We start from the raw sequence: 25,406 nt of genomic DNA, 5'->3' as shown, positions 1-25,406 counted from the left end.
AATACAGGCCACGCAATATATAACAGTGGCCACGCAGTATATAACACAGCCACGTACTATATAACAGCCCACGCAGTATATAGCAGCCACGCAGTATATAACACATGCGACGTAGTATATAACACAGCCCACGCAGTATATAACACTGGCCACGTAATACATAGCACAGCCCACACAGTATATAGCAGCCACATAGTATATAACACTGCCCACACAGTATATAGCAGCCACGTAGTATATAACACTGCCAACGCAGTATATAACAGTGGCCATGTAGTATATTGTACGCAGTATAGAACATAGCCCATGTAGTATATAGCACAGACACGTAGTATATAACACTGCCCACATAGTATATAACACTGCCCACGCAGTATATAACACTGCCCACATAGTATATAACACTGCCTATGTAGTATATTGTATAGCAGCCACACGGTATCTAACACAGCCCACATAGTATACAGCAGTGTGGGCACCATATCCCTGTTAAAAAAATAATTAAAATAAAAAATAGTTATATACTCACCCCCTGGGATCCACCGAAGCTCTGGCAATACGAGCGCAGCTGCCGCCATTTTCTGTTCCCAGGATGCATTGCGAAATTACCTAGATGACTTAGCAATCTCGCGAGACCGCTAAGTCTTCTGGGTAATTTCGCAAAGCATCGCCGGAAATGGAAGATGGCGGCCGGCGCGAGCGGCTCGGTGGACTATGGAGGGTGAGAATAGCAGGTTTTTTGTTTTTTTATTATTTTTAACATTACATTTTTTTACTATTGATGCCGCATAGGCAGCATCAATAGTAAAAAGTTGGGGACACACAGGGTTAATAGCAGCGGTTACAGAGTGCGTTACCCATGGCATAACGCGTTCCGTTACCGCCGGCATTAACCCTGTGTGAGCGGTGACTGGAGGTGAGTATGCGGGTGCCAGTCACTGACTGCGGGGAGTAAGGAGCTGCCATTTTCTTCTGGACTGTGCCCGTCGCTGATTGGTCGTGGCTGTATTGCCGCGACTAATCAGCGACTTGGATTTCCATGAGAGACAGAAGCCACGACCAATGAATATCCGTGACAGAAAGACAGACAGAAGGACAGACAGAAAGACGGAAGTGACCCTTAGACAATTATATAGTAGATAAGTTTGAAAAAAAATCAAGTTGGCAATCCTGGTAATGTAGCTGTTAAGAATAATACCAGTGGTAAATCAGCAATCTGTTCAAGATAATTATTCAATCACAACATATGACAATGAAGAAGAACAAAATTAACACCAGAAGCCTAGGCAGGAAAACCATATTGTAAATCTATCATTTAGTTACAATATAAGGGGTCATGTTTGAAGATGCACAGTATTAGATCAGACAGATGCTTCTTCTGTATTCTCAGCCTGAGCAACTCCTATGTTTTTACAAAGTGAAAATATGCTGAGATAGGATAGAAAAATTTTGTCAGTTTTTAAATGTTTTTGAGGAATAAAATCTGAAAACAGTTAACACAAGAGTTGAGCGACTTTTACTTTTTTAGGATCGAGTCGGGTTTCGCGAAACCCGACTTTGTCAAAAGTCGGGTCGGGTGAAATCGACCGATTATTGCGAAAAGTCAGGGGCCGACCGAAACACGAAACCCAATGCAAGTCAATGGGGAATCAAAGTCGGCAGTGAGTGGAGGACAGGAAAACACCTACAGTGTCCATTTTAATGCCAAAAACATCAATTCTTATTTCTGAAGCTTGTCAATCTTAATTTACTTTATAATAATAGTTAGGCATTGAAAACAGGGGGTCATTTGGCTAAAGTTGTGTGGGGGGGGGTAGGGCTGGCTCAAGATTTTCGTGGGCCCAGGAAACGCGGAATGCATCACGGCGATGGAGCAGGGAGAGGTAAGTATTTCAACTTTGCAAGTGCTGTGATCCTGAGCAAGCAGGGGGGGCCCACTCGTTGGCACTGGCACAGGGCCCCTCATAGTACGGCGGTGTGTTTGACGGCGGGTGGCGCCTCCCACTGCCAGAGACACTTTTGCGTACTATGAGGGGCCCTTTGCCAGTGACGTCGCCAATGAGTATGCCCCCCCACCTGATGAAGGAACCTGCACTTTCATCTGCACCTTTCTCTTTGTCCCCATGTGAGGTGGTATAGTATGTGGGAAGGGGAACCTGACTTTCAGCAGGGTCAGATTCTGGCTTTGTAGAGTGCAAGGGGAATGTACTGGTCTGGGTCAATGACCAGCAGACTCATCTAGCAGTGGCTGGGCAATGGGCATGATGAGGAGGAGAAACAGATAAAGGCCCAAATAATAAAGTATGCTAAATGCAGTTCAAAATTGGTAACAGGACTAAACAGGCGGCATAGCTTTGTTCAGTGGAGGACAACTGTAATGAGTAGCGCAGACACAGTTAGTAGGCCCAAAATAAAAAAGTAGGCTAAATGCAGTTCAGAATTGGTAACAGGACTAAACAGGTGGCATAGCTTTGTTCAGTGGAGGACAACTGTAATGAGTGGCGCGGACACAGTTTGTAGGCCCACAATAAAAAAGTAGGCTAAATGCAGTTCAAAATTGGTAACAGGACTAAACAGGCGGCATTGCTTTGTTCAGTGGAGGACAAATGTAATGAGTGGCGCATACACAGTTTGTAGGCCCACAATAAAAAAGTAGGCTAAATGCAGTTCAAAATTGGTAACAGGACTAAACAGGCGGCATTGCTTTGCTCAGTGGAGGACAACTGTAATGAGTGGAGCAGACACAGTTTGTAGGCCCACAATAAACAAGTAGGCTAAATGCAGTTCAAAATTGGTAACAGGACTAAACAGGCGGCATAGCTTTGTTCAGTAGAGGACACCTGTAATGAGTGGCGCAGACACAGTTCGTAGGCCCACAATAAAAAAAGTGGGCTAAATGCAGTTCAAAACTGGTAACAGGGCTAAACAGGTGGCATTGCTTTGTTCAGTGGAGGACAACTGTAATGAGTGGGGCAGACACAGTTTGTAGGCCCACAATAAAAAAGTAGGCTAAATGCAGTTCAAAATTGGTAACAGGACTAAACAGGTGGCATTGCTTTGTTCAGTGGAGGACAACTGTAATGAGTGGCGCAGACACAGTTTGTAGGCCCACAATAAAAAAGTAAGCTAAATGCAGTTCAAAACTGGTAACAGGACTAAACAGGCGGCATTGCTTTGTTCAGTGAAGGACAACTGTAATGAGTGGCGCAGGCACAGTTTGTAGGCCCACAATAAAAAAGTAGGCTAAATGCAGTTCAAAATTAGTAACAGGACTAAATAGGCGGCATTGCTTTGTTCAGTGGAAGACAACTGTAATGAGTGGTGCAGGTACAGTTAGTAGGCCCTAATACAAAAGTAGGCTAAATGCAGTTCAAAATTGGTAACAGGACTAAACAGGCGGCATAGCTTTGTTCAGTGGAGGACAACTGTAATGAGTGGCGCAGACACTGTTAGTAGGCCCAAAATAAAAAAGTTGGCTAAATGCAGTTCAAAATTGGTAACAGGACTAAACAGACGGCCTAGCTTTGTTCAGTGGAGGACAACTGTAATGAGTGGCGCAGACACGGTTAGTAGGCCCAAATACAAAAGTAGGCTAAAAGTTCAAAATTGGTAACAGGACTAAACAGGCGGCATAGCTAGGTACTGGGGTAGGCTCCTCTGCTGAGTAGCAGACAGTGGTAGTAGGCGCAAAGTATTAACTGGTCTAAATGGAGGACAGGGCCCCTGTATATTTTAACTATCATCTATCATTTCAACAAATTTGTATTGGCAGTGCCATTGAAGGATTTAACAGCACAGACTACACAGTGGTGGAGCAGGGAGAGGTAAGTATTGCAAGTGGTAGAGCACTGTTAGAGCTGGGGGGAACATTCTCTCGTGGGCGGCGGTACTGGCACAGGGCCCCTTATATTACGACGGTGTGTCTGACGTTGGTTGTGCACTGCCACAGTCATCGCTCAAGAGTGGGCGCACCCACCTGTCCAGGCAAACGGCACTCGCACGGGTGCTTGCGCCAGGTGGTAACCACGGCCCTGTGGGGGGAGTCAGCCCATTTAGGGAGGTATAAAAATGGCCTATTGTGGACATTCAGCAGCTGCAAATGGCGGAATTGGAGAAGTCAGTAAGAGGAGGCCAAAAGCAAGACATTTTTCAGGCAAGCTACGTGTCAGCAGGAGAAGGTGGGGCAAAATAATTTGAAATCCATGATTGGTTCATTTTAACGAAGGTTAGATCATCAACATTCTGGGTAGCCAGACGTGTCCTTTTTTTGGTCAGTATTGAACCAGCAGCAATGAAGACTCTTTCTGATAGCACACTAGAAGCAGAGCAAGCGAGCTCCTGTAATGCATATTCTGCCAATTCAGGCCAGGTGTCTATTTTAGATGCCCAGTAATCAAAAGGGAATGACCTGTGAGGGAGAACATCGATAAGGGAGGAAAAGTAGTTCGTAACCATACTGGACAAATGCTGTCTCCTGTCACTTTGAATCGATGCAGCACTACCTGTCGTGTCAGCGGTCATTGCGGAATCACTCCACAACCTGGTCATAAAACCCCTTTGTCCAACGCCACTTCGGATTTGTGCACCTCTAACACCTCTGCCATGTTGCCCCCTACGGCTCGTGTGAGAACCATCACCGCCGCTGTGTGCTGGGAATGCCTTAACCAAACGGTCTACAAGAGTTGCTTGTTTGATAGCCATGTTTGCTCAAGGTTCTCATGTGGCATGATATTTTGTAATTTTCCTTTATATCGTGGATCCAGGAGGCAGGCAAACCAGTAATCATCATCGGTCATCATTTTGATAATGCGGGGGTCCCTTTTTAGGATACGCAAGGCATATTCTGCCATGTGGGCCAATGTTCCAGGTGTCAATTCACTGCTTGTGCTGGGTTGAGGAGCACTTTCTTGCAAATCAACATCACTTGTGTCCTGCAAAAACCCTGTACCTGACCTTGCAACACCACCAGTTTCTAATGCCCCCTGTGAAGCATCCTCCTCCCATAAATATTCATCCCCATCATCCTCCTCCTCCTCTTCGTCCGCCACCTCGTCCAGGAGAGTTCCCTGAGAAGACAATGGCTGACTGTCATCAAGGCTTCCCTCCTCGGCTGCAGACGCCAGCTCCTTAACCCCTTCACGACATGTGCCGTACATCTACTGCGCATGCCGTGAATCCCCCTTGGATGTGGGCTCCGGCGGTGAGCCCACATCAAAGGCGCGACATGTCAGCTGTTTTGTACAGCTGACATGTGCGCGCAATAGCGGCGGGTGAAATCGCTATTCACCCGCCGCTATTAACCTGTTAAATGCCGCTGTCAAACACAGACAGCGGCATTTAACTACCGCATCCGGCCGGGCGGCCGGATATGACGTCATCGCCGACCCCCGTCACATGATCGGGGGTCGGCGATGCATCAGGAAGGTAACCATAGAGGTCCTTGAGACCTCTATGGTTACTGATGCAGGTCTGCTGTGAGCGCCCTCCTGTGGTCGGCGCTCACAGCACACCTGCATTTCTGCTACATAGCAGCGATCTGATGATCGCTGCTATGTAGCAGAGCCGATCAGGCTATGCCAGCTTCTAGCCTCCCATGGAGGCTATTGAAGCATGGCACAAGTAAAAAAAAAATGTTTTTAAAAATATGAAAAAAATATAAAAAATATAAAAGTTTAAATCACCCCCCTTTCGCCCCATCCTAAATAAAACAATAATAAAAAAAAAAACCTACACGTATTTGGTATCGCCGTGTTCAGAATCGCCTGATCTATCAATTAAAAAAAGCATTAACCTGATCGCTAAACGGCGTAGCGAGAAAAAAATCCGAAATGCCAGAATTACGTTTTTTTGGTCGCCGCGACATTGCATTAAAATGCAATAACGGGCGATCAAAAGAACGTATCTGCGCAAAAATGGTATCATTAAAAACATCAGCTCGGCATGCAAAAAATAAGCCCTCACCCGACCCCAGATCACGAAAAATGGAGACGCTACGGGTATCGGAAAATGGCCCTTTTTTTTTTTTTTTTTTTTTAGGAAAGTTTGGAATTTTTTTTCACCACTTAGATAAAAAATAACCTAGTCATGTTAGGTGTCTATGAACTCGTAATGACCTAGAGAATCATAATGGCAGGTCAGTTTTAGCATTTAGTGAACCTAGCAAAAAAGCCAAACAAAAAACAAGTGTGGGATTGCACTTTTTTTGCAATTTCACCGCACTTGGAATTTTTTTCCCGTTTTCTAGTAAAAGACATGGTAAAACCAATGGTGTCGTTCAAAAGTACAACTTGTCCCGCAAAAAATAAGCCCTCACATGACCATATTGACGGAAAAATAAAAAAGTTATGGCTCTGGGAAGGAGGGAAGCAAAAAACGAACACGCAAAAATGAAAAAGGGCCGCGACTTGAAGGGGTTAATGTGCGAATAAACTTTGCATCAGCAGACGCATTAGTGGAATGCTCATGCTGCACTTACCAGCCGTGTGCATTCCTCAAAACACTGAAGGACTTGGCAGAGGTCTTGGAGCTTCGACCACTGCACACCAGACAACTCCATGTCTGCCATCCAACTGCCTGCCCGTGTATGTGTATCCTCCCACAAATTAATTACAGCATGCCTCTGTTCGCACAGCCTCTGAACCATGTGCAGTGTGGAGTTCCACCTTGTTGCAACGTCGATTATTAGGCGGTGCTGGGGAATATTCAGCGATCGCTGATGGTTCAGCATACGGCTGAAGTGTACGGGCGACTGGTGGATTTGCGAGCTAAGTCTTCGCACCTTCAGGAGCAGGGCTGGTAACTCCGGATAATTTTTGAGGAAGCCCTGCACCACCAGGTTCAAGGTGTGAACCAGGCAAGGTACGTGTTTAAGTTCTGAAAGGGCTATAGCAGCCATAAAATTCCTTCCCTTATCACTGACTACCTTGCCTGCCTCAAGATGTACACTGCCCAGCCATGACTGTGTTTGTTGCTGCAAGTACTCGGCCAGTACTTCCGCGGTGTGTCTGTTGTCGCCCAAACACTTCATTTCTAACACAGCCTGCTGATGCTTACCACTAGCTGTTCGATAATGGGACACCTCGTGTGCAACACTACTGGCAGCTGCGGATGGAGTGGTCGTGCGACTGCACACTGTGGACAAGCTTTCGCTTCTGGAGGAGGAGGAGGAGGGGTGGCGAACGCCTACAGCCAACTGTTTCCTAGGCCATGGGCTAGGCAGAACTGTCCCACTATGGCTGTCCCCTGTGGACCCTGCATCAACCACATTAACCCTGTGTGCCGTGATGGACACGTAACATCCCTGGCCATGCGTACTGGTCCATGCATCTGTTGTGAGGTGCACCTTTCTACTGACTGATTGCCTCAGTGCATGGACAATGCGGTCTTTGACATGCTGGTGGAGGGCTGGGATGGCTTTTCTTGCAAAGAAGTGTCGACTGGGTAGGTCATAGCATGGTACTGCGTAGGCCATCAGGGCTTTGAAAGCTTCGCTTTCAACCAACTGGTAGGGCATCATCTCTAACGAGATTAGTCTAGCAATGTGGGCGTTCAAACCCTGTGTACGCGGATGAGACGATGAGTACTTTCTTTTCCTAACGAGAGTCTCTTGTAGGGTGAGCTGTACTGGATAGATGCATATGGTGGAACTAGCGGTGGTGGTGGTGGTGGACATGGCGGATTGAGAGAGGGTTGGTGATAGTATTCTCGATGTTGGCCTACATACAGTGTTTCCTACCAATAACCTTGTGATTCCCTGACTGCTTTGGCCTTGCGACGATACCTCCACATTTGCTGCTGGTGGTGTCCTAGCCGGTGGGCTTACAGTGAGAGAAGCAATGTAACGTTGCTGACTACCTTCATTCTGAGCAGCTGCACCAACGGTACGGGACGTTTGGTAGTTAGTCCAAGTGCATGCTGGTTAAATGTCTAAGCATGCACATTGTATTTAAATTTAGAAGATTCTTCCGTCTGCTAAAGGTCTTTGAGCATTTCTTACAGATAACTTTAAGTTTTGACTGATCATTCGGATTTTGGTTAAAAAATTGCCACACTGCACTCTTCCTACTATGGAATACCTTTTCAGGCATTGCACGCTGTGCTACTTTCACCAGATGGCCACGCTGTCCTAAAACTGTTTTTGTTTTTGACAAACGTTTTTGGCCTGATACGGGCCTGCCAGGTGACAGCTGTTGCCATGTAGATGGCTGCTGTGGATCATCCTCCTCTGCTTCTGAGCTACTGGCAGCGGCACCCTCTTCTTCCAATGGCTGCCAATCTGGGTCAACAACTGGGTCATCGATCACCTCCTCTTTAATGTCATGTGCACCTTCCTCTGTGTCACCGTGTAAGGTGCTATAGCGTTCGGGACGGGGCACCATAGTCTCATCAGGGTCAGATTCTGGCTCAGTACACTGCGAGGGCAATGTAGTGATCTGAGTCAATGGAACAGCATTATAATCTAGCTGTGGCTGTGCATGAGTGCACTCCATGTCCGATTCATCTTGTAATGGGTAGTTAACAATTTCCCGTTCTAACCCAGGCACGGTATGTGTAAAGAGCTCCATGGAGTAACCTGTAGTGTCTCTTGACGCTTCCTTCACTTTTGGTTTAGGTGAAGGACACAAGGAAGCGATTTGGTCCTGACCGGGAGCATCCACTGACGACCCGCTGCTTTTATATTTGAAACTTTCTGAAGAGGAGGCGAAAGAGCTAGAGGCTGAGTCAGCAAGGAAAGCCGGCTTTAACCCCTTCCCGACCTGTGACACAGCGTATGCGTCATGAAAGTCGGTGCCAATCCGACCTGTGACGCATATGCTGTGTCACAGAAAGATCGCGTCCCTGCAGGCCGGGTGAAAGGGTTAACTCCCATTTCACCCGATCTGCAGGGACAGGGGGAGTGGTAGTTTAGCCCAGGGGGGGTGGCTTCACCCCCTCGTGGCTACGATCGCTCTGATTGGCTGTTGAAAGTGAAACTGCCAATCAGAGCGATTTGTAATATTTCACCTAAAAAAATGGTGAAATATTACAATCCAGCCATGGCCGATGCTGCAATATCATCGGCCATGGCTGGAAATACTAATGTGCCCCCACCCCACCCCACCGATCGCCCCCCCAGCCCCCCGATCTGTGGCCCGCTCCCCTCCGTCCTGTGCTCCGCTCCCCCGTCCTCCTGTCCGCTCCCCCCGTGCTCCAATCACCCCCCGTGCTCCAATCAAACCCCCCCGTGCTCCGAACCACCCCCCCTGCACACCGATCCACCCCCCCTGCACACCGATCCACCCTCCCGCACACCGATCACTCTCCCCCATGCTCCGATCCCTCCCCCCCCGTGCTCCGACGCCCCCCCGTGCCCTGATCTCCCCCCCCCTGTGCCCTGATCTCCCCCCCTTATACTTACCGATCCTGGCGGGGTCCCGTCCGTCTTCTTCCCCGAGCGCCGCCATGTTCCAAAATGGCGGGCGCATGCGCAGTGCGCCCGCCGAATCTGCCGGCCGGCAGATTCGTTCCAATGTGAATTTTGATCACTGTGATATAATCTATCACAGTGGTCAAAATAAAAAAACAGTAAATGACCCCCCCCATTTGTCCCCCATAGATAGGGACAATAATAAAATAAAGAATTTTTTTTTTTTCACTAAGGTTGGAGTTAGAACTAGGGTTAGGGTTAGGGGTAGGGTTAGGGGTAGGGTTAGGGGTAGGGGTAGGGGTAGGGTTAGGGGTAAGGTTAGGGGTAGGGGTAGGGTTAGGGGTAGGGTTAGGGGTAGGGTTAGGGCTAGGGTTAGGGTTTCGGTATGTGCACACGTATTCTGGTCCTCTGCGGATTTTTCCGCAGCGGATTTGATAAATCCGCAGTGCTAAACCGCTGCGGATTTATGGCAGATTTACCGCGGTTTTTCTGCGCATTTCACTGCGGTTTTACAACTGCGATTTTCTATTGGAGCAGTTGTAAAACCGCTGTGGAATCCGCAGAAAGAAGTGACATGCTGCGGAATGTAAACCGCTGCGTTTCCGTGCAGTTTTTCCGCAGCATGTGTACAGCGATTTTTGTTTCCCATAGGTTTACATTGAAATGTAAACTCATGGGAAACTGCTGCGGATCCGCAGCGTTTTCCGAAGCGTGTGCACATACCTTTAGAATTAGGCTATGTGCACACGGTGCGGATTTGGCTGCGGATCCGCAGCGGATTGGCCGCTGCGGATCCGCAGCAGTGTTCCATCAGGTTTACAGTACCATGTAAACCTATGGAAAACCAAATCCGCTGTGCCCATGGTGCGGAAAATACCGCACGGAAACGCTGCGTTGTATTTTCCGCAGCATGTCAATTCTTTGTGCGGATTCCGCAGCGTTTTACACCTATTCCTCAATAGGAATCCGCAGGTGAAATCCGCAGTAAATCCGCAGGTAAAACGCAGTGCCTTTTACCCGCGGATTTTTCAAAAATGGTGCGGAAAAATCTCACACGAATCCGCAACGTGGGTACATAGCCTTAGGGTTAGGGTTGGGTTGGAATTAGGGTTGTGGTTAGGGTTAGGGGTGTGTTGGGGTTAGGGTTGTGGTTAGGGGTGTGTTGCGGTTAGGGTTGTGGTTAGGGTTACGGCTACTGTTGGGATAAGGGTTAGGGGTGTGTTGGCGTTAGAATTGAGGGGTTTCCACTGTTTAGGCACATCAGGGGGTCTCCAAACGCAACATGGCGCCACCATTGATTCCAGCCAATCTTTTATTCAAAAAGTCAAATGGTGCTCCTTCCCTTCCGAGCCCCGACGTGTGCCCAAACAGTGGTTTACCCCCACATATGGGGTATCAGTGTACTCAGGACAAACTGGGCAACAATTACTGGGGTCCAATTTCTCCTGTTACCCTTGAGAAAATAAAAAATTGCTTGCTAAAACATCATTTTTGAGCCAAAGTAAAATGATTTTTTATTTTCACGGCTCTGCGTTGTAAACGTCTGTGAAGCACTTGGGGGTTCAAAGTGCTCACCACATATCTAGATAAGTTCCTTGGGGGGTCTAGTTTCCAAAATGGGGTCACTTGTGGGGGGTTTCTACTGTTTAGGCACACCAGGGGCTCTGCAAACGCAACGTGACGCCCGCAGACCATTCCATCAAAGTCTGCATTTCAAAACGTCACTACTTGACTTCCGAGCCCCGACATGTGCCCAAACAGTGGTTTACCCCCACATATGGGGTATCAGCGTACTCAGGACAAACTGGGCAACAATTACTGGGGTCCAATTTCTCCTGTTACCCTTGAGAAAATAAAAAATTGCTTGCTAAAACATCATTTTTGAGGAAAGAAAAATGATTTTTTATTTTCACGGCTCTGCGTTGTAAACGTCTGTGAAGCACTTGGGGGTTCAAAGTGCTCACCACATATCTAGATAAGTTCCTTGGGGGGTCTAGTTTCCAAAATGGGGTCACTTGTGGGGGGTTTCTACTGTTTAGGCACACCAGGGGCTCTGCAAACGCAACGTGACGCCCGCAGACCATTCCATCAAAGTCTGCATTTCAAAACGTCACTACTTGACTTCCGAGCCCCGACATGTGCCCAAACAGTGGTTTACCCCCACATATGGGGTATCAGCGTACTCAGGACAAACTGGGCAACAATTACTGGGGTCCAATTTCTCCTGTTACCCTTGAGAAAATAAAAAATTGCTTGCTAAAACATCATTTTTGAGGAAAGAAAAATGATTTTTTATTTTCACGGCTCTGCGTTGTAAACGTCTGTGAAGCACTTGGGGGTTCAAAGTGCTCACCACATATCTAGATAAGTTCCTTGGGGGGTCTAGTTTCCAAAATGGGGTCACTTGTGGGGGGTTTCTACTGTTTAGGCACACCAGGGGCTCTGCAAACGCAACGTGACGCCCGCAGAGCATTCCATCAAAGTCTGCATTTCAAAATGTCACTACTTGACTTCCGAGCCCCGACATGTGCCCAAACTGTGGTTTACCCCCACATATGGGGTATCAGCGTACTCAGGAGAAACTGTACAACAACTTTTGGGGTCAAATTTCTCCTTTTACCCTTGGGAAAATAATAAATTGCAGGCTAAAAAATCATTTTAGAGAAAATAAAATTTTTATTTTATTTTCATGGCTCTGCGTTATAAACTTCTGTGAAGCACTTGGAAGTTCAAAGTCCTCACCACACATCTAGATTAGTTCCTTTGGGGGTCTAGTTTCCAAAATGGGGTCATATGTGGGGGATATCCAATGTTTAGGCACACAGAGGCTCTCCAAACGTGACATGGTGTCCGCTAATGATTGGAGCTAATTTTCCATTTAAAAAGCCAATTGGCGTGCCTTCCCTTCCGAGCCCTGCCGTGCGCCCAAACAGTGGTTTACCCCCACATATGGGGTATCAGCGTACTCAGGACAAACTGGCCAACAACATTTGCGGTCCAATTTCTCCTATTACCCTTGGCAAAATAGGAAATTCCAGGCTAAAAATCATTTTTGAGGAAAGAAAAATTATTTTTTATTTTCATGGCTCTGCATTATAAACTTCTGTGAAGCACCTGGGGGTTTAAAGTGCTCAATATGCATCTAGATAAGTTCCTTGGGGGGTCTAGTTTCCAAAATGGGGTCACTTGTGGGGGAGCTCCAATGCATAGGCACACAGGGGCTCTCTAAACGCAACATGGTGTCCGCTAACAATTGGAGCTAATTTTCCATTCAAAAAGTCAAATGGCGCGCCTTCCCTTCCGAGCCCTGCCGTGTGCCCAAACAGTGGTTTACCCCCACATATGAGGTATCGGCGTACTCGGGAGAAATTGCCCAACAAATTTTAGGATTCATTTTATCCTATTGCCCATGTGAAAATGAAAAACTGTGGCGAAAAGAATTTTTTTGTGAAAAAAAAAGTACTTTTTCATTTTTACAGATCAATTTGTGAAGCACCTGAGGGTTTAAAGTGCTCAATATGCATCTAGATAAGTTCCTTGGGGGGTCTAGTTTCCAAAATGGGGTCATTTGTGGGGGAGCTCCAATGTTTAGGCACACGGGGGCTCTCCAAACACGACATGGTGTCCGCTAACGATGGAGATAATTTTTCATTCAAAAAGTCAAATGGCGCTCCTTCCCTTCCGAACCTTACCATGTGCCCAAACAGTGGTTTACCCCCACATGTGAGGTATCGGTGTACTCATGAGAAATTGCCCAACAAATTTTAGGATCCATTTTATCCTGTTGCCCATGTGAAAATGAAAAAAATTGAGGCTAAAAGAATTTTTTTGTGAAAAAAAAGTACTTTTTCATTTTTACGGATCAATTTGTGAAGCCCCCGGGGGTTCAAAGTTCTCACTATGCATCTAGATAAGTTCCTTGGGGCGTCTAGTTTCCAAAATGGGGTCACGTGTGGGGGAGCTCCAATTTTTAGGCACACGGGGGCTCTCCAAACGTGACATGGTGTCCGCTAAAGAGTGGAGCCAATTTTTCATTCAAAAAGTCAAATGGCGCTCCTTCCCTTCCAAGCCCTGCCGTGCGCCCAAACAGTGGTTTACCCCCACATATGAGGTATCAGCGTACTCAGGACAAATTGGACAACAACTTTCGTGGTTCAGTTTCTCCTTGTACCATTGGGAAAATAAAAAAAATGTTGCTAAAAGATAATTTTTGTGACTAAAAAGTTAAATGTTCATTTTTTCCTTCCATGTTGCTTCTGCTGCTGTGAAGCACCTGAAGGGTTAAAAAACTTCTTGAATGTGGTTTTGAGCACCTTGAGGGGTGCATTTTTTAGAATGGTGTCACTTTTGGGTATTTTCAGCCATATAGACCCCTCAAACTGACTTCAAATGTGAGGTGGTCCCTAAAAAAAATGGTTTTGTAAATTTCGTTGTAAAAATGAGAAATCGCTGGTCAAATTTTAACTATTATAACTTCCTAGCAAAAAAAAAATTTTGTTTCCAAAATTGTGCTGGTGTAAAGTAGACATGTGGGAAATGTTATTTATTAACTATTTTGTGTCACATAACTCTCTGGTTTAACAGAATAAAAATTCAAAATGTGAAAATTGCGAAATTTTCAAAATTTTCGCCAAATTTCCGTTTTTATCACAAATAAACGCAGAATTTATTGACCTAAATTTACCACTAACATGAAGCCCAATATGTCACGAAAAAACAATCTCAGAACCGCTAGGATCCGTTGAAGCGTTCCTGAGTTATTACCTCATAAAGGGACACTGGTCAGAATTGCAAAAAACGGCCAGGTCATTAAGGTCAAAATAGGCTGGGTCATGAAGGGGTTAAAAGGCGTTTTCCTACTCCCAGATAAGGGATCCTTCGAGGCCTTGTGTAGCCAGACGATGATGCTGGCTCAACACCTCCAGCCTTAGGTGTTATTGTGCTTTTGCCACTACCACCAGAAGCACCACCACCACCTCTTCATCCCCTTCGTACACCAGATACCAACTTGCGCCATACATGTACTGTATGTGTCAGTGTCAATGAGGAGTTAAATCCACCATACACTCGAAATTAGATAAATCTCATCTAAGCTTGGTGATTTCGGTGGGATTGGTCTTCTGTCTAATGTGCATGGGAGCATCATGACTGTCCCTTGACAGATTATGGTGAGGGACATGATAATCAGGCAGTTGGAATACAATTGTCTAATGATTTTGTTTAGCCTGGAAATAAGCAGCTGCCATATGATTTTGGCAGGCCCTCTCATAGAGAACACAGGAATACTTAATCAAGCAAGTCTTTCTTTTTATGTAGGAGTCAGGAGAGATTGCTATCAGCTGAACATTTATGCTACACCTATCTAATGTGCATGGCCATCTTTAGGGAAAAGCTTTGAACAGTCTAAGAACAAAAACAACCTATAATTTGTTATTATTACTAGGGATGAATTTTTATACACTTTTCATATCTTTTTTCCTCATTCCTCAAACATTTTGTCATGAACTTATCTTCTGCTTCATATTCTGGATTCTTTCCCTGCCATTCCCAAATTTGAATTTGTATTGAATTCTGCTCTTGTCTTTGACTCCTTGGTTCTGAATATGCCTGTTAAGTGATTTCCCTTAGCTTGCTCCACTGATTTTTTTTATTTATTTGTTAAGCTTTGCTTATAAAGCACTATCATATTCCGCAGCGCTTTACATGCATTATCATCACTGTCCCCAATGGGGCTCACAATCTAAATTTCCTTTCAGTATGTCTTCGGAATGTGGGAGGAAACCAGAGGAAATCCACGCAAACACAGGAAGGACATACAGAGTCCTTGCAGTTGTTTTCTTTGATGGGATTTGAACCCAGGACTCCAGTGCTGCTAGGTTCTAGTGCTAACCACAGAGCTGCCTTGATTAGCAGATACTCCACAGATGCAACCTGGTGGTCATTGTATTTTTACACCACAAGAGCTGTTTGAGCAGTAGAGAACCTTCAAGCTTGTGTATTTTATGAATGCCTGATGCTCAATGTATACGTGACATAATATTTGCCGTCCGATCAGAATTTGAGCCAATTACCTATTCTGATCTATTTATCTAATTCATCCTGTTTGGAGAAACCTCTTAATATTTTCAACAACCTTTCTGGAGCTGTACAAAGTAAAAGCATGTCTTATGTCCACCAAGTATTGCCAATGTGTTCCGCAAACTATTATAGATCATTCCACAAAATATAGCATTTGAACCTAATGAGACTCAAGTGCTTACTTTGAAAAATAATGTCAGAACGACTGCATAATTCTTTTTGAAGATTTTCTTACCTGAAATTAAAATATGCATTTTAGGAGTAGGCCTAGTTTCAAACTATGCTCATTATCAGGGTTACACAATCAATCTAATATAGATTTTCAATTAGGAACATCATTAGTGCTAAAATATCTATATAATAATGTATGCAGTTTGTATGGTGAACCCTGGTGACAGAGACAGATCCACCTTTCAAGTTAATGTAAACTTATGAAAAAAAGTCCTGTGTTAACCAATCTACCTTTATTACCAATAAAATGTTTGCACAAAACTAATTTAAAAACCCTTTTTTTAACAGCTTGAAGAATGGACATTTTATGTATCAGGAGTAGGCCTCATTCCACAACCTATGGAACCAGCAAGTATTAGTGCCAATGTTGGAAACCTTGCCTCTATCAACATTTCCTTTAAGAACCCCACAAATGAGAATGTTCTCGTTGATGTTATTCTAACAGGTAACACACTTTCTCAACAGCTACTTAACAATAAGAGTACAATTTTAAAAATCTACAATACGTTAATTGAATTAAATTCTGCACACAGTAGCAAAAGGTTAGATGTATAATAATGAGGCAGTGAAAATGAACATGCTTCACTATTTAATAATGATGAATATCTCAATACATGCAATGTCTGAAAATCATAATGGAAATTAATAGCCAAGAAATAGGGAGGAAAAGTTCCCATCACAACACTTTGCCTTGCTTGGGGTTAAAGGACATTATCATTGGCAATGAGAATCAGCAGCTGCGCGTTCATTAGTTTTCAGAATTGTATTATCTTTTCACTAGTCTTTAATGATGAAAAAGTAGGTGTTACTTTGATTTATAGGGAATTAGTGTACTTTATTTATTCCTAATTTATAGTTTGCAGTGTTTTATATGAGTCGTATAAGATATTATTGTGGGGCTAACGTCATATAAATATGGCTGCACAAAAAAATTGTAATTTAAATTGCAATGAAACTTGGAAAAACTGCAGACATTTTTTCCTTTTTTTATGTAAATGCTTTGTAATTACACCTTACAATTTAATTTTACATCAAGTCACTTTGCCTGAAAATATGATTTCAGATTGTGGAAGTTATCTTATGATGCCCGTACACATAACTCATCACAATTTTTCACTAGGCTCCTTGTATAAATAAAACTAGTGGTTTGAGCATGTACAATCCGTAAAATGCACAACAAAATTCTGAGAAAGCTACTACTGCTGGATGGAATTGAGTGGCTCTCCCATTTTTTTCCCAAGATTTTCATTTCACAGTGAAGTTATTCTCCACAAATTGAATGCACTTTATTATGCTTTGGGATCAGGAGAGGTAAATAAACATAAGATCTAAAAAAAACCCAAAAAACCTTATTCTCAACTTACCACTAACCTTTCCGACCTCTCTTGTGCTCTCTGGCCATTATCCGATTCTTAGAGTTGCCTGTTCTTTTCCATGTCATGAGCCGCATTACCCCGCCTGTACACTCTATGCCTGGATTTCTGTCCGCAACCAGTCTTGGGAGGTCACTGCACAGTGATCTCTAAGGACTGGTCACTGCTTGGAGTCCCGGGTTATGGTGAACAGGCCAGAGTTAGGACACCAGAAAGAAGAGACCCTGAGGAACGGACAGTGGTAGTGAGTGGTGTAGGGGCCGGACTTTTACATCCTTGTATTTAACTTACAATCTTGGATGTTGATTATTATGTACCTAATGAATCTATTGCTAAAAATTAATATTGGTTGCAGAGACAAGTGATTCATAAAAAATGGATCCTTCATTACCCTGTAAACTAAACCAACTTTTGTGTTTTCAAACTCCAAGATATATAATATTTTCCCAATGTTTCCCCCACTTTTTTCATTTTTTTTAATGATTAGTGTTGAGCGATACCGTCCGATACTTGAAAGTATCGGTATCGGATAGTATCGGCCGATACCCGAAAAATATCGGATATCGCCGATACCGATATCCGATACCAATACAAGTCAATGGGACATCAAGTATCGGAAGGTATTCTCATGGTTCCCAGGGTCTGAAGGAGAGGAAACTCTCCTTCAGGCCCTGGGATCCATAGGGATGTGTAAAATAAAGAATTAAAATAAAAAATATTGATATATTTACCTCTCCGGCGGCCCCTGAACTCAGCGCGGGTAACCGGCAGGCTTCTTTGTTCAAAATCAGCGCTTTTAGGACCTGAGAATCACGTCCCGGCTTCTGATTGGTCGCGGGCCGCCCATGTGACCGCCACGCGACCAATCACAAGCCGCGACGTCACCGCAAGCTATTAACGCGCTCATTTTTAAAAATGAGCGCGTTAATGGCTTTCAAAGACGTAGCGGCTTGTGATTGGTCGCGTGGCCGCGACCAATCACAAGCCGCGACGTCACCGCAAGCTATTTACGCGCTCATTTTTAAAAATGAGCGCGTTAATGGCTTTCAAAGACATAGCGGCTTGTGATTGGTCGCGTGGCCGCGACCAATCACAAGCCGCGACATCACCGCAAGCTACTAACGGGCTCATTTTTAAAAATGAGCGCGTTAATGGCTTTCAAAGACGTAGCGGCTTGTGATTGGTCGCGGCCACGCGACCAATCACAAGCCGCTACGTCTTTGAAAGCCATTAACGCGCTCATTTTTAAAAATGAGCGCGTTAATAGCTTGCGGTGACGTCGCGGCTTGTGATTGGTCGCGTGGCCGCGACCAATCACAAGCCGTTACGTCTTTGAAAGTCATTAACGCGCTCATTTTTCAAAAATGAGCGCGCTAATAGCTTGCGGTGACGTCGCGGCTTGTGATTGGTCGCGTGGCGGTCACATGGGCGGCCCGCGACCAATCAGAAGCCGGGACGTGATTCTCAGGTCCTAAAAGCGCTGATTTTGAACAACGAAGCCTGCCGGTTACCCGCGCTGAGTCCAGGGGCCGCCGGAGAGGTAAATATATCAATATTTTTTATTTTAATTCTTTATTTTACACATCTCTATGTATCCGATACCGATACCCGATACCACAAAAGTATCGGATCTCGGTATCGGAATTCCGATACCGCAAGTATCGGCCGATACCCGATACTTGCGGTATCGGAATGCTCAACACTATTAATGATACATGGAGATAACTAAATTACAGCAATGTTGCGTTGAGTTTTAAATTTGTGTTTGTTTTCACATATATATTCACTGTTCAAGATAAATTAAGTGCTATTTTTATACTTTTTATACTAATATATACTCATACACCCCATATACCCTGTTTGACTTCTGCAGCCAATCACAGGTTTCAGTGGTATAAGTCCTGACACCACTAATTGGTTGCATATGTCGTGAGGTTTATATCAAATTTTACATCTGCAGCTAGCATGAACATAAGCATAATGGATACCTGTTAGGGACTGGCGGAACGCACCAAGAATCAGATGTTATGGTATTAGGTGCGTTCGCAGTCCGAGGTCCACCGTGCAGGTAAAAGACCCTGCTGCTAGTAAGACGGACTATATGGCGGTACTAAGTATACACACATGGGTTAACTTCACCCCGCGTGAAGGAAGCGATCCTGTTGCGTCACAGGACCGCAGTACCGCACATAAAGCGCGAGCAAGAAGTCAGCGGACTCAACCCCTACACAGGATTGAAGTCCGATTAGACACTTGCTGGCACAACACCGCAACTGGGTGTGTCAGAGGAACATAAATAATAATATTAAGTCACATGAGTGCGTGCGGTGCCGCACTGACGGACGCCACTAACCACCCAGGCTTGGGTCAGGAAAGCGCAGAGCAAGCGCACAGCGCCGTACTGGCGGACACAGCAACTGGTAGCTGTAATGTGTGTTTCGTGCTGTTGGATAAGTCGGGCGCTAGATAGCAAACATACACCTTCCGCGAACAGACATTCAATAGGGAGGGTTATTTAAAGAGCGACTTTCACTCACAACACACACACACACACACATATTTACAAGACAATACTAGCGCATGGCCGTGCGGTCATGCGCAGTTTATATAGCTGCAGCACAGGAAACAGCTACAGAAGTTTTGCCCTTTCAGGACCTGTCAAAAGGACCAATGGGATGTGCTGCAGTACCTGAGCATGTGACCCTCGATCTCCAACGGGAGATCCTGCCCTGGGCATGCTCAGACAGACAAAAGCAGGACTTAGATCCAGAAACGTCCACTCGCCGCTGCCCAGCACTGGCTTCAATGGCAGAAGCAGGAAAAGCAGCAGTAACTCTTCGCACAGAGTCAGACTGAGCGAGACGCTGGGATCGATGTCCCTGCTGAGCAGACCACTGCGGCTGGAGAAGAATGGGAGACCGCAGCGGAGATGGATCGAGATTTCCCCTGTGCAGCAGAGGAAACTCGACTCCTAACATTACCCCCCCTAGGGCCCCCCCTCTTTGGGCCTCGCTACGTTCGAAGGCAGCAATGAGCTGCGGGGCCCGAATGTGCTCAACAGGCTCCCAGGACCTGTCCTCGGGGCCATAACCCTTCCAGTCCACCAAATAAAATTTTTTGCCACGTACCACCTTGAACCCCAAAATAGCGTTCACCTCATAATCGTCCGTAGACGAACCCGATGTCCCAGCAGATGACTCGGAAAACCGGGACATATACACGACCTTGAATGGGCCCAAGTAGCGAGGAGCAAATTTAGTGGACTCAACTCGCAGCCTGGTGTTACGGGCGGAGAGCCACACTAAATCGCCAGGAGCAAAGCAAAGGTCGGGGCAGGGCGCCGATGTGCATCGGCGGAGGACCTCATTCTCTCCTTCTCCTTCGAATGGCATCCTGAGTGCGGTCCCAAATGTCCCGTGCCTCCACTGCCCAGTCTGCCACCCTGGAGTCAGCAGAGGACATGGGCATAGGCACAGGAACCCGCGGATGCTGGCCGTAATTAAGGAGGAAAGGAGTCTGACCGGTGGAGTCGGCTACAGCGTTATTAAGGGCGAACTCTGCCCATGGTAATAAAGATGCCCAGTCATCCTGCCTGGCAGAAACAAAATGTCGTAGATATGTGACCAGAGTCTGATTGGCCCTCTCTACCAACCCATTCGTCTCGGGATGATATGCGGAAGAGAGATTTAACTCAATGCTGAGAAGACGACAAAGCTCTCTCCAAAACCGAGACGCAAACTGGGGACCCCGGTCACTGACAATTTTGTCTGGCATGCCGTGTAGGCGGAAGATGTGTCTTATGAACAACGCTGCCAAGGCCCGTGCAGAAGGTAACCGTGGGAGCGGCACCAAATGCACCATTTTCGAGAAATGATCGGTAATAACCCAAATGATGGTACAGCCGCGAGACTTGGGCAAACCCACTACAAAGTCCATCCCGACCATCTCCCAGGGCCTGTCTGCCACCGGCAAGGGATAGAGTAACCCAGACGGCCGTTGTCGAGGAGACTTATTTTTGGCGCATGAGACACACGCCAGAACGTAATCTCTGACATCTCGGAGCATATGCGGCCACCAGTACATCCTCGCCAGCAGCTCAGATGTCCTTTTTGTCCCAAAGTGTCCACCCACCCTGGAGGAATGAGCCCAAGAGAGAACCTCCGGTCGCAAATTTATGGGCACAAAAGTCTTGCCCGGAGGCACAGACTCAAGCAACACTGGAGCCACGGTTCTCAAGCTCTCAGAAGGAACAATAAGCCGAGGCTCTCCTTCCTCCTCCTCAGATGACACAACAGAGCGAGAAAGAGCATCAGCTCGAATATTCTTCTCCCCAGCGAGATAATGGAGGGTGAAGTGGAATCGAGAGAAGAATAAGGACCATCTGGCCTGGCGAGAATTTAGCCGCTGGGCTGTTTGCAAATAGAGCAAATTTTTGTGGTCTGTAAAAACTTGAAAGGGAAAACGAGCCCCCTCCAAGAGATGTCTCCACTCTGAGAAAGCCAATTTCATCGCTAGCAACTCCCTGTCCCCGATGGAATAATTCCTCTCCGCTGGTGTGAAGGTCTTGGAGAAGAAGAAGCACGGATGCTTCCGACCTTGAGCATCCTTTTGGAAGAGGACTGCTCCAGCACCAACGGAAGAGGCATCCACCTCCATTATAAACGGCTTATCGACATCGGGACGATGTAGGATGGGAGCGCTAGCAAAATGAGACTTAGTAGAAGAAAAGGCCTTGGAGACCTCTTCAGACCACACTTTGGGATTTGCTCCCTTCTTGGTGAGGGCTACCAAGGGAGCTACCAAAGTTGAGAAATGGGGAATGAACTGGCGGTAATAATTAATGAACCCCATAAAGCGCTGCACCGCTTTAAGTGAATGGGGTTCTTGCCAGTTCATCACAGCCTGTAGTTTGGCAGGATCCATAGCCAATCCCTGGGCAGAGATGATATAGCCCAGGAAAGGTAAAGACTCCTGCTCAAACACACACTTCTCCAACTTTGCGTAAAGAGAGTTTGCCCGTAAGAGGTCGAAGACTCTGCCAACATCTCTCCGGTGGGAGTCAATATCTGGAGAGAAGATGAGAATATCATCCAGATAGACTACGACCGAGGTGGAAAGCATATCCCGGAAGATGTCGTTGACAAAGTCTTGGAAAACGGCTGGGGCATTACAGAGCCCGAAGGGCATCACCAGATACTCAAAGTCCCCATCTCTGGTGTTAAACGCCGTCTTCCATTCGTCCCCCTCACGGATGTGAATCAGGTTATAAGCTCCCCGCAGGTCTAATTTGGTAAATACCTTAGCTCCCCGTAGCCTATCAAAAAGCTCAGAAATCAGGGGCAGTGGGTACTTATTCTTAACGGTGATGGCGTTAAGACCCCTGTAGTCTATGCAAGGACGCAACTCTCCATTCTTCTTCTGTACGAAGAAGAACCCTGCCCCTGCTGGTGACACTGACTTCCTAATAAACCCTCTTGCCAAATTCTCCCGGATGTACTGGGACATAGCCTCCGTTTCCGGGAGAGAGAGGGGATAGACACGTCCCCGAGGAGGTTCTGCTCCAGGCAAGAGATCTATAGGACAGTCATAGGGACGGTGAGGCAGAAGGGTCTCCGCGGCCTTTTTGGAGAAGACGTCTGCATAAGACCAATAGTATTTGGGGAGAGTAGAGAGATCTGCGGGCATCTCAGTGGTGGAAACCTGAACGCACTCTTTCACACATCTGCCCTTACAGGATTCACTCCAACCCAATATCCTCCCAGAGGTCCACTCAATATGTGGGGAGTGGAAACGGAGCAAGGGTATTCCCAGCAGAATCTCATCCATTCCCTCGGGAAGGACAAGAAGGGAAATAATCTCCTGGTGGGATGGGGACATGGCTAACGTGAAAGAGACAGTCTGATGTGTGATCTGTAGCGGAAGTGTCGACCCATTCACCACTCTAAGGGTATGTGTCCATGTGCAGTAAACGCTGCGTGTCTGACGCTGCATAGAGCCGCAGCGTCAGACACGCAGCGTCCAGATGTTACCGCATAGTGGAGGGGATTGAATGAAATCCCGTCTCCACTATGCGTGGTAACACGCACGCGGCGGCCCTGCGACTCCGGACATGCTGCGCGTCTTTTCAGATCGCAGCATGTCCGTATATCTTGCGGCGACGCTGCGTCGCCGCAAGATATAGCACAGGGCCCTGTGGTGGGGAGCGATGATCCCGGATGTGTGCTATGAACACATCCGGCATCATCGCGTCCCAGAAAGGGGGCGGGGCTTACCGCAGAGCGGCTAAGCCGCTCCGGCGATACCGCCGGCCATCCTGAAAGTGGACACATACCCTGACGGTTACTGGTTTGGCAAGCATAACCAGAGGTACTGCGTGGCGCAGAGCAAAAGCAGAAGACATAAAATTTCCTTCTGCTCCTGAATCCACACAAAGCTCTACTGTAAGAGTGGATGTGCCTAACAGGATTGTCCCTTTAAAGGACAATTTGGAGGAAAATGCCGCTGTGTCCAGTGAACCTCCTCCAATGGTCACTAGACGCGATCGTTTTCCCGACCGCCGTGGACATTTATTAGCGTAATGTCCGGTTGCTGGCAATTTTTACACACCACAGGTACTCGAGCGGTCTGAGACCTAGGTCCCGCTCGAGAAACCTCCATGGCCTCATGGGAGTCAGACGCCATAACAGGAGATTCTAGAGGTTTGGCAAAGGTGGGAGCCAGCCGAAACCTCTGCCTACACTGGGTCCGCTCCAACCTCCGCTCGTTAAAACAGAGATCGATGCGGGTAGCTATAGTAATAAGCTCCTCAAGTGTGGCGGGAATCTCCCTGGTGGCCAAGGCGTCCTTTACATGATCTGCCAGTCCTTTCCAGAACACCGGAATAAGGACTTTATCCGGCCATTCCAGCTCAGAAGCTAGAGTCCGGAATAGGATGGCGAACTGGCTGACCACGGACGAAGCCTGAGTAATTGCCAACAATTGGAGTGCGGTATCGTGGGTGACACCGGGTCCCAAAAAGACCTGCCTCAGAGCGTCCAGGAAGATAGGAGCACTCTGTACCACATGATCACCACGTTCCCAAAGCGGCGTTGCCCACTCCAACGCCCTGCCCGACAAAAGAGACAAGATGAATCCCACCCTCGCCCGTTCCGTAGGAAAACGTGCAGCCATCAGCTCGAGATGTATGGAGCACTGGCTCACGAATCCCCGACATAGCTTACTGTCACCAGCAAACTTGTCTGGAAGCGGGAGATGGGATAAGGTCAGAGCAGGGGTGGCAGCGGACAAACTGGCTGCAACTGCACTTGCAGCCTGAACAGCGACAGCAGTAACGTCCACAGCTGAGGTTGCACGCTCTAGAGCCGCCAACCTACCCTCCAGCTGTTGGATGTACCGCTGTGAACGCTGATCGTCCGTCATTACTAGCCAGACCTTGGCGCTAGTATTCTGTTAGGGACTGGCGGAATGCACCAAGAATCAGATGTTATGACATTCAATAGGGAGGGTTGTTTAAAGAGCGACTTTCACTCACAACACACACACATATTTACAAGACAATACTAGCGCATGGCCGTGCGGTCATGCGCAGTTTATATAGCTGCAGCACAGGAAACAGCTACAGAAGTTTTGCCCTTTCAGGAGCTGCCAAAAGGACCAATGGGATGTGCTGCAGTACCTGAGCATGTGACCCTCGATCTCCAACGGGAGATCCTGCCCTGGGCATGCTCAGACAGAGAAAAGCAGGACTTAGATCCAGAAACGTCCACTCGCCGCTGCCCAGCACTGGCTTCAATGGCAGAAGCAGGAAAAGCAGCAGTAACTCTTCGCACAGAGTCAGACTGAGCGAGACGCTGGGATCGACGTCCCTGCTGAGCAGACTCCACTGCGGCTGGAGAAGAATGGGAGACCGCAGCGGAGACGTATCGAGATTCCCCCTGTGCAGCAGAGGAAACTCGACTCCTAACAGATACCTTTCTGAAATGACCGAGAACTAGGTGGGGGATTATATATTTATTCATTCATTATTTAACATATATTGCTGCTTGAGAACAACTTTTTCATTATTTTGGGCAATCCTTTTTGCCCTTCTTAAATGCACAGTAAATGATAATATCACTGCTTACCAATCAGGATATATTCATATCCGTCACAAATATACGGTTATTTCATTTTTTAAGTTTCCAGTTATACCATAAATCGGGCTTCTGAGTCAGCTCAATTTATGACATACTCTGTTCCTTAGTTATACAATTAACTTTCCTGTAAAACTGGTGTTTTATTTTGGAGAAGATGGAATAAATAATAGGGGTTAAACAAAA

General features: G+C 46.5%; 1 protein-coding gene across 1 annotated transcript in view; it reads left to right on the top strand.

The window, feature by feature from the left end:
- Positions 1-25,406, top strand: part of CFAP47 (cilia and flagella associated protein 47) — an 874,184-nt gene that overhangs the window by 715,009 nt on the left and 133,769 nt on the right. The window contains exon 57 of the mRNA XM_069757658.1: positions 16,004-16,160. Within this exon, the coding sequence (XP_069613759.1) occupies positions 16,004-16,160 (157 nt within the window). The remainder of the gene's footprint in view (positions 1-16,003; positions 16,161-25,406) is intronic.

This window comes from Ranitomeya imitator, chromosome 3 (assembly GCF_032444005.1).
Source record: "Ranitomeya imitator isolate aRanImi1 chromosome 3, aRanImi1.pri, whole genome shotgun sequence".
Taxonomy (NCBI): Eukaryota; Metazoa; Chordata; class Amphibia; order Anura; family Dendrobatidae; genus Ranitomeya; species Ranitomeya imitator.
Note: the sequence above shows the minus strand (reverse complement) of the source record. Positions and strands in the feature narration are given on the sequence as shown.